General features: G+C 43.1%; 1 protein-coding gene across 4 annotated transcripts in view; it reads right to left on the minus strand.

Annotated features, from left to right (window-relative positions):
* neo1a (neogenin 1a) overlaps nt 1–16,783 on the minus strand; it is a 193,068-nt gene that overhangs the window by 120,556 nt on the left and 55,729 nt on the right. For all 4 annotated transcript variants that reach the window (XM_083759839.1, XM_083759838.1, XM_083759837.1 and 1 more), the window contains exon 2: nt 1,302–1,625. In XM_083759839.1, the coding sequence (XP_083615965.1) occupies nt 1,302–1,625 (324 nt within the window). The remainder of the gene's footprint in view (nt 1–1,301; nt 1,626–16,783) is intronic.

The raw sequence follows: 16,783 nt of genomic DNA on the forward strand, positions 1-16,783 counted from the left end.
GGCACGACTGTGTACCAACATGGTCCCCACTTGAATTAACTTCAAAGGGACACGCACGCAGCCACACACACACACACGCGCACACACACACACACACACACACACACACACACACACACACACACACACACACACAGGATACGCTCTGGTTGGCTGTGATATTGATGTGTTAAAATGACCTTAAGGTCAGAGGATTTCCCATGGTGATCATGAGGTCAGCCCATGAACGGGCCAAAGGATGGGCTGGGGCAGCGGAGCACACAATTATCTACTATTACCACCATCGATAAACTAAGCACTAATTGAATGTGTGCAGGCGGGAAATACCTAGAACGGTGTACAATTAATATGAAAAAGGGTCAACCTATTAAGCTCTTATATAATACGAAACACATACCGTGGCTTTGTAGTGTCCGCTAGTAAAACCATGGAGTAAATTTTAACTTCTGCCTTGAAACAAACTCCCCCATGTAAAATGCAAACCAGGGATATGTACAGTATAACAATGTGCAGTGATGAGTACTATTCCTGCCTCTCTAAGAGGAAAGAAGGGCCTTGTCAAGCTCTTGATTGACAATAATGTATGCTCTTTTTCTCAGAATGAAAAACATATACAAGAAACACACTAACACACTATGAATCCAAAAATCACACCTGAGCTATACTGTAACTCAGCTTTCTCAAACTCAACACTGTGCACAATGTGAAGCTCAACAGTGCCACTTTCTCACCTGTTGGCACCCTAAACAGAAAGACAGACAGACAGACAGACAGACAGACAGACAGACAGACAGACAGACATAGGGTCACACAAAGCTACATGATGGAGACGGTGTGCCCACCGCTCAAAAATAAGTAAAACTTCGTACAGCCACTATTTGAGACTAGCCTATTGTCAAAGCGCACTCTCTCTCTCTCTCTCTACCTGCCAGGGCAGTGCAGAGTGGAAAGCAGACAGAATGCTGCTGTTCCAATGCCTGCAAATTGAATTTAGTGCTTTGACTCGACTTCAGACTCCTAATAATCCCACACCACTTGCTGCTCCCATAGCAGAACAAGGTCACATTGTACTGTAGGCCTGGCAAAAACAGACCTCTTTGGCCAAAATGCATGTACAGTGGAAGGTATTGCTATACTTTACATCAATATTATCTTGATACATTTTCATTGAAGCATCATATCATGTTTGGGATTTTCCTCACATGGTTTTCCAGGTTGAAATGCACCAAGATACCAAACTTTCCGAGTGGTAAGGGACAGTTTATGACCAATTCAGGCTTAATATCGTTGGAAGCTCTTACCTGCTACAGAGAGGCGTGCTGTCCGGCTAGAGACGGATCCCAAGTTGTCGATAGTGGCGACGCACTGATAGGTGCCCTCGTCGGGCTTGTTGTGCTTGGAGTGCACGACCTGTGTGATGAGCAGCGAGCCATCGGGTAAGACTCGCCGCCTCTCGTCCGAGACCAAGCTCATGAAGGTGCCGTCTTTCTTCCACTCCACTCGTGCGGGCAAGGCCTCGTCGCTGTGGGCCGAGCAGTTGAGCAACGCGGGGGCGCCGCGCACCGCCAGAGTGTCCCGCGGCTCCACGGTGAACCAGAACGGGCTGAAGGGTAGCGCCGTCGTAACTAGAGGGAGAGAGAGAGAGACGAGAGAATTAGGTGAGTTGGCAACTTGGCATCATGCCCATTATAGGACTGTAATGTTTTCATTGTCGAGTAGGATGTACAGTATAGCATAGGATTAGTTGCTTTTGTACTTCCAGTCATTTCAACTTTGTTTTGTTTGCAGTATCCTATCAAATAAATAACAGCCACAATGACAAGGACCACACAGGTTATATTATTAACACATTCTGGGTGATTATGTTATATTTTAGCTATTGAAAAATAGCAGATCTACAAGTTCATAGCGTGGTACAGAGTGTGGCGCTATGAGCTTGTAGGTCTGCTATTTTTGAAAAATCGTGAAAATATATATTCTTTCAGAGCGAACATTTTTAACTCAACCATGTTGTCACTGGAACAACATATTTTCAGATGGGGGTCGGCGGCCAAATACAGATAATTCTGGGGCTCCTTGACGTGAAAAAGGTTGAACACCACTGACATAGAAACATAGGTTTTTGACTCATGGTGGAGGGTTGAACGGCGGACCTCTGATATCAATTTGACCAAGGAAAATTAGAGAAGGAAGTGACATGGTCACGTGACTGTGACCATGACATGACACTTTCATGGGAGCCTAATCTCGCACCGGAAGTGACATGTATACAAAGCAGTGAATGGAGCAAGCTGGACCAGCTCATAACAAACATTATTTATGCACCATTGAGACCTTGTCATATAATCGGTTCAGGCACATGAAAGAAGACATATCACAGTTTGCTTTCTAATCACTTGCTTTTCGATGTGCACATAGTGCACAGTACATCATTTTATTTAGAGATTTAAGGTATCGTTTCTGTTCCGGGGTCTCGCAAGATTTGGCTGCCAAACAGGAAACGGTGGGCAGTCTCGCGATACTTGGCACGTTCAGAAACGTACTTTTTGCTATTAAGATATCTCTATAAAATTACACGAAAAGCAACACAGCAGACAATAATGTGTTACATGTCTTCTGTTATTTGCCAGAAGTGATTGCTTTACAAAAGATCTCAGTCATTCAGAAATAATGTGAGCTGGTCACTGAGCTCTCATTGACTCCAGTGCATTCTGCCGAACTTCCGGGTACAGTTTGGCTCCAATGGTGCAACGAATCTGCCGTCTGGAATTGCGTGATAGCGAAAATGACCGCTAAGCACATACAGTATATGGGACCGATCAACTTCACACACACGCACACGCACACGCACACACACACACACACACACACACACACACACAAACTTCACACCACCGATCGTGAACACGCACTTCTCCTACATCTTCATATATCACGCAGGATCCACAGCTTATTTCACACGTTGCCTTCCACCACTTCCGCCATCTACAGCCCAGGTAAACAATTTCAGGTAAACAATTCCAGGTAAACAATGCCAGCTACTTTCGCAACGTGTGTCTGTCTGTCTGTCTGTGTGTGTGCGTGTGTGTGCGACTGCTTGCGTGCGTACACGGCTACACGCCTGTCTCCCAACTCATGCAACACTATGGCTTACAATTACGGCACACAGCAACAAAACAAAAACACACAAAAAATATAATACAAGTTAAAATGAATGGCAATTAACAATATTTATGGGGAGGCAATATCTCACAACGGGTAAGGACTAGTAAATGTCATTTCAGGGCATTCATCCTGTTAACAGCCTATACGGTATGTTAGGTCTTGTAAAAATAGAACAGAGATGACGTTCGACGAGTCGATTCGCCTTGATAAAATGTGTTGCTAGTCGACTATTGATTGAAACTGAGAATGTCCATTCCTGGTCCTGACAAATTTAACCCACTCTGAGTCAGAGAGAGACTCATTAAATCTCTCTCTCTCTCTCTCTCTGAGTAGTGCACATTGAAGTGAATATTATCTCCAGTTTTATTATAAGAAAACAGTGAAGTATTTAATACTTTGGTGGCCATTTTGCAAATGTAAATGGCAAATATCACTGACAAGGATAGTGCACAAGTCTTTGAGTAAGTGCAATTGCTTTGCATTTGTCCTCATCCATTATTCAACTGCTCCCACCCTAAGAGTCACATTGTGGTATTGTTTAGATAAATAACACCAATTATCAGTTCCGCCGGGAAAGGGAGAGCTAGTGAAATAATTAAGGGGGTCTGAAGGTATTTTAATAATGCATCGAATAGAGTAAAATAAGTGGCTGAATGTTAAATGTAGTTTAAAATATGCCTGCTATGTTCCAAGGAAATGGCACACCTCAAGGGAAAAGGGAGAACTAAAAGGAAGAAAAGGAAAAGAGATAGAAGGGGAGGGTATGTGTAGAGAGATAGAGGAGGGGGATGAGATAGACGAGGGGGAAGAGAGGAGAGAGAGAGAGCAATATAGGCTACATCTACGGTTGAGATATTTAACTTATTTTATCTATCGCGAGGTACCAAATCCCTAGTGTAAGTGATCTAAAGAAAGCGATAATGTAATGCATTATGCCGTTATTGCTGTATAATATATTGAAGGGAGGTAATGTAATGCATAGTATGCCGTATATTAGAGAGGTATGTAGAACGTATATTGCAGTGCAGTCACAATCTGGTTACTCCTTCCTCACTGCAGTGGATGAACCTGGAAATGCCAACGATTACAAATTAGGGCTTAATTGAATCACTGAACTACATAAATATTTGCTCCATCCAGGGCCAGAAATAGAAAATAGTTCCAACTAAACTGCCTCTAAACCGATATCTCAAGCTGAAGAGCTGCTATTTGTCCAAAAATGCATTTACAGAGAAGGCTAGATTGAGTTTAAGAACTACCCTCAATTTGTCTGGCCCACTCACTGCTGGACCTTGGCACCTCTGTGCCCGTCTACAGCTACCAGGTCAGACCAATTAGCAACTCCGAGTCCTAGAAGCCAAGTAGGACGTGTCCCAGTAGGACCAATATGGTTGGCAACTTTCACAGCTCTAACATACTATAGTTTAACCAAGATTACTGTAAGAAACAAACAGCCTGTGCAACAGTCATATATGACCTATCTATGACATATCACTCCCAATTTGGGCAAAGTTTCAATATCACGGTACCATTGACTCCAATGATTCCATTTGAGTTTATTCAGGTTTTTATTTTATTTTATTTTATTTGATAGTACAGTGAGGATTGACGGGAAACAGTTAAGAGTCAGGGAGTGACACGCAGCAAAAGCCTGTCAGACTCGGGTATCAATTTACAATTTAGGCATTTAATCCAAAGCGATTTACATTAAGAGCAAAAAGCATGGCAATACATCACATCCATAAAAAGTAGTTGCATGCATAAGCTACGAACGCAACAGTGGAATATCTATATAATGAAACTATGCATACACTTTAGAGTGCTATGTCCACATAAAATGCTATTCTAGTGCTGTCTACATAAAATGTTATAAGTCTGCATAAAATGCTATCTAAGTCTACATAAAGTGCTATCTAAGTTACATAAGTTGAGCCTTGCATATGCCTGTAAGGTCGTTGGGGCTAGGGCAAGTGCTACGGGCCATGATGGAGTCTAAAGAGGTGGGTTTTCAGACTACGGCGGAAATCAAACCCAGAACTCGCTGTCAGGCTTCCTCAGAGCGTGTAGTGTTATGTCAAGTGGTAGCCTATATATCCCTCAAGCTTCTTTTCCAAACAACATATCCTGTTTATTTACATTTCAATTCATGCTCCCCTTATTTTTAGCCATCCTATATGACTGCCTTAACCACTAGGCCCACCCCCACTTAAATATATAAAGCTTCTGTGGTGCATACAAAGTTTGGCATTGATCAGTCCTCTAGACAGACAAAGAGACAGACACAAGTGAATGTCAATGACATTCACCTTGTCTATATTTCATTGAACACAGCAGTTGCGCATCGGTTAGCAGGCAAGCTTCACTCTGCGATTGGCTCACTGTCGCGCACTTACGGGCGCGCACACACACACACACACACACACACACACACACACACACACACACACACACACACACACACACACACACACACACACACACACACACACACACACACACACACACACACACACACACACACACACACACACACACACACACACACACACACACACACACACACACACACACACACACACGTCCTCTTGCAAAGCCACACCATAAAAACAACAACCCTAAAGGCAGAAAGTGATGTGAAAATCTAACAATTCAGTCAGCAAGCAGGAATAATAATAATACAAAATATTTCTTATTATCACGTGTTACTCTTCTTCCAATCCAACACTCAGTGCCAAGAATGTGGTTTTAAATGTAGGTCAAACTGTTACGCAAGTGATTGATTTCAGGAAATCAATAATAATAATGCTGCCAAGTGTATGTATTAGGTAGACTGTGGCAGAACACCAGTACAACAGATGGAGAGAGACCAGCATGGAGCAGAACACCAGTACAACAGATGGAGAGAGACCAGCATGGAGCAGAACACCAGTACAACAGATGGAGAGAGACCAGCATGGAGCAGAACACCAGTACAACAGATGGAGAGAGACCAGCATGGAGCAGTGACCAGTACAACAGATGGAGAGAGACCAGCATGGAGCAGTGACCAGCACAACAGATGGAGAGAGACCAGCATGGAGCAGTGACCAGTACAACAGATGGAGAGAGACCAGCATGGAGCAGTGACCAGTACAACAGATGGAGAGAGACCAGCATGGAGAAGAACACCAGTACAACAGATGGAGAGAGACCAGCATGGAGCAGTGACCAGTACAACAGATGGAGAGAGACAAGCATGGAGCAGTGACCAGTACAACAGATGGAGAGAGACCAGCATGGAGCAGTGACCAGTACAACAGATGGAGAGAGACCAGCATGGAGCAGAACACCAGTACAACAGATGGAGAGAGACCAGCATGGAGCAGAACACCAGTACAACAGATGGAGAGAGACCAGCATGGAGCAGAACACCAGTACAACAGATGGAGAGAGACCAGCATGGAGCAGTGACCAGTACAACAGATGGAGAGAGACCAGCATGGAGCAGAACACCAGTACAACAGATGAAGAGAGACCAGCATGGAGCAGTGACCAGTACAACAGATGGAGAGAGACCAGCATGGAGCAGAACACCAGTACAACAGATGGAGAGAGACCAGCATGGAGCAGAACACCAGTACAACAGATGGAGAGAGACCAGCATGGAGCAGAACACCAGTACAACAGATGGAGAGAGACCAGCATGGAGCAGTGACCAGTACAACATATGGAGAGAGACCAGCATGGAGCAGTGACCAGTACAACAGATGGAGAGAGACCAGCATGGAGCAGAACACCAGTACAACAGATGGAGAGAGACCAGCATGGAGCAGAACACCAGTACAACAGATGGAGAGAGACCAGCATGGAGCAGTGACCAGTACAACAGATGGAGAGAGACCAGCATGGAGCAGAACACCAGTACAACAGATGGAGAGAGACCAGCATGGAGCAGTGACCATTACAACAGATGGAGAGAGACCAGCATGGAGCAGAGTGGCAGGAGGGATTAGTTAGTTCTGCAGACCAGCGGAGGCACCATAATCATATCTGCTTTACGTCGTTGTTGGAACAGCATCTAGGTGTGTGTGTGTGTGTGTGTGTGTGTGTGTGTGTGTGTGTGTGTGTGTGTGTGTGTGAGACTCCAAATTTGGCCATTGTTTTGAGAGAGACCCATTTCCTTAAGTTAAATATTTCAAAAAACACATATATTTCAAACATATATTACATTACATATATTATTTTAGTAAGAATTTTAAGGTTTTCAGAAAACCTTAGGTTAGGTTTTAGAAAGCGTTTTTAGAATCGGCCTCAGGTCTAAATGGGCTAAGGATTTTTTTTTTAATGTATAATGCTGTCTCTTGGTGCCCAAGAGAAATTTCTCCTCGGAGACAAAATAAAGGCTAATTGAATTGAACTAGTAACAATTCTATTGAGTGACGGAAAAGCATAGGCCTACCATTAGATTTTCAGGATGTGGGTGAAATAATAACTGTTCACTGTTTGTTAAAGGTTTTATGACATTCATTTTCATTAATTTTTCTTTTTCTTTTTTCTTTTAGGTTTTATGACCTCAATTACACCCAAAAAACCTGAACTTTGAACATTCAGTGGATTTTCTGTGGTCTGAAGTTTTCTTTGGGGTTATTTGGGCCTTTTGAGCTACAATGAAAACAGGCAACGCAGTGAAACAGTGACACCTGCTGGCAAATCCCATTGACATATGGGATTTGCAGTAAGTGATGTCACTTACTGCCGGCAAATCAGAGCACCTGTTTGAGCCAGAAAACCCCAGATCACAGAAAATCTACTGAATGTTAAAAGTTCATGTTTTTTGGGTGCAATTGAGATTAGAAAACCTAAAAAAAAACAAGAACAATTCCAAAACCTTTTTTTTAAAGTCACAATCCCTTTAAAACAGTGGAAGCAGATTTAAATGAGGAAGGGGAACAACCACGAACAAGAAACATTTTAGTTTTTCACTCCACTCATCAATATAGATGGATGTCTTGCACAACTTACTAGGCAAGACAAAGTATAGCTCAGTAAAGTTACGCATGCTTGCACACAAACAAATGCCATATGCTAATAGCAGGCCTTTATTGGTACTGAAATGGTGCTGGTTTTCATTTCACAGCTGCAGAGTTAAAGAGAGAGGTGCCTCTGGGTAGAGCAAACCGGTGTCAGAAACCACATTATAGTGACGGAAGTCTAATCTATTTGGGCCTAGTGGTTTGTTTTGAAAAATAGGAACCACAGCACTGGGGCGAGTAGTGAAAATGGGGGAGCAGGGAGCAAGGTGCTAGAAAATGAGGTTGTCTGCTTGATAAGTATGGGCTGTTACCCCTGTCCCAAATCCACTTTGCTGTGCAGTCAAAAAGGGTTTGAGAGCGCAGCGTATGGTGCTGCCCCGATATGGTCCCTACCTTGCCCTCTTTCCACCACACTGTCTGTAAGGAGTTGACGGAGACAAAATACACTGAGGGATGGTGAATAAGTGCTACATTCCCCAACTTGATCCTGTGTTAAAAAATGGCTTTCAGAGACATCATAATGCATGGAGTCAAAGTGCGGTGTATGCACACATAGCGTGTGTGTCCTTAGAAATGCCTTGTGTAAATTGCCTTGAGTACACATATCACATTTTATGGGGTTTTGGGAGGCGTTTAATAAGTTTGCCAAGGATTGTGGTGGTGAGACTGGGCAGCATCTGATCAGATTGGACACCAGAGAGTGGTCTTGTGGTTAGAGTGTCCGCCCTGAAACTGGGAGGTCGTGGTTCGATCCCTGGCCGGGTCATACCAAAGACTGTAAAAATGGGACCCAATGCCTCCCTGCTTGGCACTCAGCATCAAAGGGTTGGATTGTAATCAAATTATTCCCGAGCGCGGCACGGCTGCAGCTCACCGCTCCTTGGCTGCGGCTTATCGCTCCAAGATATGGGTAAAATGCGGAGAACAAATTTCACTGCGGTAACGTGTGTGACAAATTGTACGACTTTGACTTTGATTAAATGACACTCAAAATGGGAGCCCCGCAATGCTATGCGCTGAGCCCTCTCTACTCCTTGTACTTGGCAATGCCAATGCTACTACACACTCAACGTCAATAAGAGTAAGGAGATCGAGTATGGAAAGCCCGCAAGTAAGCATCTACGGTGTCATAGTGGAGATGATCAGGTCAGGGATCTCAAGTTCATTGGCATACACATAGTAGAGTCACAACCTACTTTATATTTTGCACACTTTTTGATATTGTTATTTTGTTAAAATTTTCTCTTATAATTATAACAATTATAATTATAAAAATAATTATAATTTATCAACTGAAATTCATGGAAGCTTGTACAGAAAATAATAAGGTGCAGATTGATTTGACAAGTCTAGAAGTAAATAGTCCCTGGAGAATAAATGATTTCCGAATTAAATTAAAATAAGAATGGCTTCTTGACTCCAACATAATTGTCAGCCGGAGAAGTGTAGAATTTCAATAAGTTTGTATCAACCACTTAAACCCCAGCATCCATATGGTGGGGAAAGCTTTCGCAGACAATAGCAGATCGACAAGCTCACAACACGTGTGAGCGGCGTGGGGCGTGGGGCGGCGGTGGCTCAGGGGTAGAGTGCCTGGATGGTAACCGTAAGGTTGCCAGTTCAAACCCGGGCTCCCCCAGAGTTACTGTCGAAGTGTCCTTGAGCAAGACACTGAACCCCTAATTGCTCCCGATGTGCTAGTTGGTGCCTTGCATGGTTTCCGCTGCCATCGGTGTATGAATGGGTGAATGTAATGCACAATCTCTGTAAAGCGCCTTGGATAAAGGCGCTATATAAATGCACCATTTACCATTTACCATTTAACACGTGAGGCGTTGTGAGCTTGTCAAACTGCTATTTTCTGTAAGATTGTCATTATTCCAAAATGTAAGGGTATGTAAATGTATGCTTTGTAAAATGTAAACTACACCATGAAGTCATAGTCAATGGAGCAAACATCGACTATGAAAAAAAGGAAAGGAAATCGGTAGAAGGGAGGGTGGGTGGTGGGTGCTATAGTGGTTTCTCCCCATCAGACAAAGACCCCCCTATTCTCCCCTTTCTCCAACAGAATTCCACCTCCCCCACTGACCCACAGTCTGAGAGAAGCCATGTTGACCAGACCTTTTACTAAGCCTCTCTTGAGACTGAGTCAACCACTGTTAAAAACCAGCCCTGATTTAAACAGAGGCCTTCTTTGGCTCAGACTAGTAGGGAAAGATATACTGAACATGTTAAGATACTTCACAAGCATTTACAGCCATTAGAATTCAGAATTAGCGGCACTAGCGTAGATCACTGTTTGCTAAAGGAAATTACATTGTGACAGTCTTAGCATTGCTTGTCATTTGTGTTCCTTTCTCGTCAAGGAGAAAGAAAAAAGAAGCAGCCTAACCATGTGCAGGTTCAGCTAGCTCAAGGCCATGGAAATAGAGAAGTATATTTATGTGCTCTACAGAAGAGCAAGTTGGGACACAGGTGGAAGAATGGTTGGTGCACCAACCATACTTACTAAATGTAAGAAGAAATAATCAATCGATGGGGGCATTTATCTCGTATTTGTTCCATACAATGCCACAGTGGGAATGGTATCCATGGCAATAAACATTATCTGGGCCCCGAGCAAAGTAGGTGGCTGTGAACACACAGAGCAGAGCCAGGACCAATTTATAATATTGCACACGTTCTTTCAGAGCAAAACAACATTTTATGATAGTTGAAAGGATAATATTGCATTCTGGTAAACCAAAAGGAGGGAAGTAGCTTTTGCAAGAAACTAAAGTCTTTCTTCTCTTGAGTTGCTCTCTACGCCACACCAGGTCAGTCTCTTTGGAGGAGGCTGATGGAAGGACACATCAGTCTCTCCTTCCCTGCCAAGTTTTCTTTCTCTCCTTGATCTCTGTCTATCTCCCTCTGCAGGTTCCCCTTCATCTTTCCATCTCTTCCACTCCTTTCAAAAGCCACCTGCCAGAGAAATTACAGTGATCTGGAGTGGTGGTGGCCGCAGTCGGCAGCAGTCTTGCTTTATTAAAGATGGCCATGAAAACCTATGAATATCTTTCTACTGAGAAGCCAAGGATTTTCATTTAGGGTGGCTGAGAGTTGATATGGCAAAGATATTCCAGCATTAACATGTTCAAAATGCTTGGCATTGAAAACATGATTAATCATCTAACCTTAGAGGTGTAGACCAAAGCTATTGCACAACACTAAATGTTCATCACATTTTCTCCCCTCTTTATCTGTAGCCTTTCCCAAGAACTACATTGTGCCCACTCCACTCACATTTCTCTTTTCACGCCTATGTGGATGGCTAGAACGTTGTTGACATGACCCGTTGATTGTAGAATTCACTGCATTCCTTCTTAATGGTTGATGAAATGAGCAGTTAAATCCATGCAAAATGCCGCACAAAATGATTGGTATGCCCAGCGTACACTGGCTACACTGTGCTGGCACACACTCAACTGGCAGATTAAAGGAGGAAAGGATCCAATTTTCTCAGCTCTCCGTCCTCTGTCATCCTGTCTGCTTACAGCCATAAAGAACCTCTGGAGCCCCAGAGAAAACATGACAGGGTCACAAGTGGGGGTTAGGTCACCGCGACTACATCAGCTTCCCCTGTGCTGAAAACTGCCAAAAACTGTCATTCTAATGAACTCTTTAATCAGATGAAGGAATAGATCAGTTTCAAATGAGTTGCAGTTTAATAGGATTAGTAACTGCTTTGAGTGCAAGAGTCTGAAAGAAATATATATATCACATTTAAAATGTCCCTCTGTCAGAGCAAACCAGTGAGAGTATATTATATTGTGTTTATTCGATTGTATCTGTTTGTTGTATGTTTATTGTATGTTATATGACTAGAAATAGCAATAAAAGGAGGGAAAAGCTTGTGTACAATATGCACTGATCCTGGTCTACTTCATGATTTCTCGACAGACAGTAGTCAATATCAGCATGCAGCAGCAACAGAAGTAATTAATGTGTAACCCCCCTCCCCTTCATTTCCTGTTTTGCCCCAAGGATTCCCAGCTAGATCCAAGACCACCATGGAGCTAGCGATCGCATATAGTGCAACTCAACAGGGTTCCACTTTAAAAAACGCTCAGGACAGCACAGTTTGCACAGCACACCAGAAACGTGTGCACAGAAAATCAGCAGGGAAGAAAATGTTGAAAACTTGTTTAGCCTGTAGCTAAATGACATCCGTGGCTCAACAGTTACCATAATGTCGTACTGGAACCAATTCTCCCAATGAGGCGATAGGGGAAAAACAAACCACACATTTTAAATGAAATTATTATCAGTCAGGGTCACAGTAAGGCTGCTATGACAACCCAGAGCACATTCCTATTAATGCAGGGGAAAGGAGCTGCCCCCTGGCTACACGGAGAAGCTCACCAGGAGCAAATAAATTAAATGAGGTTCAGCCCACCACCAATATGAGTGATATGGCCTTGCTGGCGAGCAAATGGCGTTAGTGTGCTTAAGCATGGCCGTGTGTGCTTGGACTGCAAGATCGATGTTGACAGTGGACAGAGAAACTGCATGTGTGTGTGAAATGAAAGAACAAGACAGAAAGCAACAAAGAGATACACAGACATGAATCTGGAGGAGCTAGAAGAGACAGAACACTGATTACAACATTATGTTAGCATGAAAAGGTGAAACAGATCGAACATGCTCTGGTCCTGGAAGGATGAGGTGGAAACACCTCTCCTTAATAGAACATTCCTGGGGTCATAGTCTTACATCTCGTGCTGCAAAAAACTCTGACAGGAATATTTCTCTCACCTCAGCTAGATGTGGAAATTAAGCACATTAAGCACATAATTGAGGTTCACGTTCATACTTATTACTCCATGAAGAGTCCCTGCGGGCTACAGACCACAGTGGCAGAGCACATGGTGGGGAACTGGGTTGAAAGCTCGTCCAAGGGTACATTGTGAGTGAATGTCAGTGATAACTGCCTCACAATCCTACATAAAAAAATAAAACCTAATAAGGAAACCTTTATCCGCCAGTCACACAGACAGAGTCCGTCTGTTCCACATGCTTCTCCTCAGTGGGTTGAGCAATTGATCTCAACTTGCACACGGGCATTGCTCATTAGCATACTGTATACACACAGTGACAAAGCATGTTTTTCACTTTATTATAATGTTTTGTGTAAACACCGGAGATTAGGATTTCGGGCTATGGGATTTGTTCATCCCTGCAGGCTATGGGAGCTCTAGCGGCTACCTACACTAACTTGGCTTACACACACACACAAACACAGATGCACAGAAACAATGGCAGAACATGGTGGGCGGCGGTGGCTCAGGGGTAGAGTGCCTGGATGGTAACCGTAAGGTTGCCAGTTCGAACCCGGGCTCCCCCAGAGTTACTGTCGAAGTGTCCTTGAGCAAGACACTGAACCCCTAATTGCTCCCGATGTGCTAGTTGGTGCCTTGCATGGTTTCCGCTGCCATCGGTGTGTGAATGGGTGAATGTAATGCACAATCTCTGTAAAGCGCCTTGGATAAAGGCGCTATATAAATGCACCATTTACCATTTATACAGATCCTGCAAACTTATAAAGGACTTATAAAGGCCACACACACGTAGTGAAAGGCGTAGTGAAATGGAAAATACGTTTTTCACACTTTTAGACCATATCCGTGGTCATTATGGGCATAGCTAACAATAGATGCCAAAAAATGGGCAAATTCTCATTTGTGTGTTTTTATATCAAAAGTTATAACAGGAAGTTATTACTTCCTGAAAACGAAAACGTACTGCGTGTACTGTGCTTTGTGGGTTTTCAACCCAGCTTTGTGAGAGTTCGACTACTGGCCAATCACAGAGGGGTTTTCCTAGAACTGAAGGTGAGATCCATAATAACGTGCCACCCCGTTTCAACCCAGCTTTCCATGATAAAATGGGCCGATTACAGAGCACCCACACAAACTGCCCAATATGGACAAAACACGGTCAGTGGCAAAAGATAAATTGCCTTTGTTAAAAATGTTTGGTTTGTGTGTGTGTCTCAATCAGAATGCGCTGCCTGCCACATAGACGCGTGTAGTTAGACATGAGCGCACCGCATGTGCGCAAGCTTATACGCATTGGAAAATCTGGCATAGGAAGCCCACTTCGTGGTATTTGTTCTCTGTTGTTTTCTACCGGGGAGGGGAGGGGAGGGGGACGGAGGCTCAGATCTGTGAACCAATAGGACCCACCACTTTTTTCGTGCCGTCAATCCGCCCCTCTAGACCAGGAATCACACAGGCTGGGCCAGACGAGAAACACAGCTGAAGATAAAAAAGGGGTCCAAGGCACTCTGTTCCAGTAAAGTGAAAAAACCTTTATTTTATGGCATGACAAAGATCATTAAAAATGGACCAACGCATTTCGGCTACAATAGTACAGTCACTGGAGGGGGGTCTCCTGGCACCCCCCGGAAATATACTTCTAATCAGTGTTTTCTTATTGGAAAAAATGTGCTGAAAATGATGAGCTATGATAAAAAGTTGTCAAAATGTCCCACCTACCTCAAAACCCCTTTTTTGGTTCTGGCGAAATTGTGTAAAGGCAATATTAATTCACTAAAATGACATAAATAGACATGGTAGTCTGAAATTGGTCATGAAGTATCTTGACACATAGGGGTAAGTAGCAGAACAGGATTTGGGGGGTTGCTAACATTATTAGTGTCCGGTTGGCTAATAACAACAAAGATGGTTATTTTCCAACACATTATGGTGAGTATCACTGCCTCACTTGTATATAGAAAACTTCCCATATCCCTAAGCTTCAATTTGAGCCCAAGATAACCTTTCTATCTTGTAAATTTGTCTTTCTGTAGCCAAAATTCTGAACTATACCTCAAATCGGTGAAAATTGTATATTTAGTCAGTATCAGCTATACATTTGGAATAAATGAATGAATGACTGAATTTGAACTGACTCCACATCATGGAATATTTCTTGTGTTATGTTAAAAAGTTTGCAAAGCCATGTTTGAACCATCGCCAACGAGCACCTGTTTTCAGTTCACAACTACAAAGGATCCCGGTAACGCTTCTTTCCTCTATTCAACAGCTGAAGATGTGATTGATATCAGTGTAGATGTCCTCCTATCACCAAAACGATGACAACTAACTAATGTTGCTTTCATTATCAAAGACACATTTTCTCAATGAATGACACACAGTACACACAATTCATAATTTACACTCAAGATGTTCATTTATAGATGACATTCAGGTCTGTTGTCTGACAAATGGATAAGTGGCCAAGCCATCTCTTCTAAAATAAAATGTTATAAAGTATAAAGAAGCATAGGGGGGGGGGTTATGAGTAGCAGGGGGTATAAACCAGAGTGCGAACGAGTTTGCTTCCCAAATACACTAATACATAAATAAAGGGGTTGCTTCAGGCACTGAAAGGAGCACAGTGGGGGGCATGCAAGGGTAGCATCCCCGCCTGATTAGTGCAATGATGTTTCTGAACCAGACCCCTATCGCTGCCTCGCCCGCTCAGCGTGAAACCTCCTCACATACGACGCCCCCCGCTCCGCCAAGCTGTCGGCAGGGCCCACCATTCAGATGTCCGGATCTCTTCTACCATCGGCTTACGATAGGCTGGCTGCTGTACAGTATTCATAATATTTGATTTCCATTAGCAGTCAGTTGCTGGGGGAAAGCAATATATATATATATATATATATATATATATATATATATATATATATATATATATATCCATCAAAAATATACAGCATTAATTAAATCAATTAGCAAGTAGAGATAACACTAATTACCCTTGTGTGTTGGGGGAAATTAAAAGTTTAAATGACGAGTAATTATGCTTACTTTTTGTTATGTTTTGCAACCATGACATTTTTGTAACTTTGGCCACGAGGGGATAAACTGATCTGATACAGCAACAAAGTCAGTCTTCGCTGGTCCAGGGAGACTGAAGAGGTTCACATGCTGGGCAGATTGAGTAGAGTTCCTCCTCTCCCCTGAACAACAATAGATGAGATAGTCATCTGAGAAAGGAAAACTCATTCATCTTGTCCCTTTTCCACCCTCTAATGCTAAAGAAAATCATGTGGCTGTAATCAGATATCCAATGGATTTTTTAATGAAACACAATATTACAATCTCTTGCCCTTGTTTCTCTCTCTAGTCTCTCACTCCCTCCTCCTTCTCTCTCTCCATACCGCCCTCCCCTTTTCTCTCTCCCCCCGCCCTCCCTTTCTCTCTTTCCCAAATAATCCAGTATGCTCTGCAAAGTCAACCACCCGGCAATTTGTCAGCATCTGATTTCAAAGCCTGGGCCTCTGCCAATTCTGTTCCTCAATGCTATCATTTTCTGTATTTTTGTGTGCCTTTTCTCATATCAGACGAATGGACAGGGTTGCTGGGATTCCTTGCAAACAAGGCAGCAGCAGCCACTCCAGTGTTTAATATGAAGAGGCATCATATCAGATTAACGCAGTGTTTTGGATAGGTCTGACTCCTCCTGGCATAGGTCGATTCCAGTCATTTATTTAACCCATTCAGGAACCCCTTTTGAAAAATAGCAGATCTACAAGCTCATAGTGTTGCGAC

Source organism: Protomyctophum parallelum (assembly GCF_964188405.1).
Source record: "Protomyctophum parallelum genome assembly, chromosome: 2".
In the NCBI taxonomy this organism is placed as follows: domain Eukaryota; kingdom Metazoa; phylum Chordata; class Actinopteri; order Myctophiformes; family Myctophidae; genus Protomyctophum; species Protomyctophum parallelum.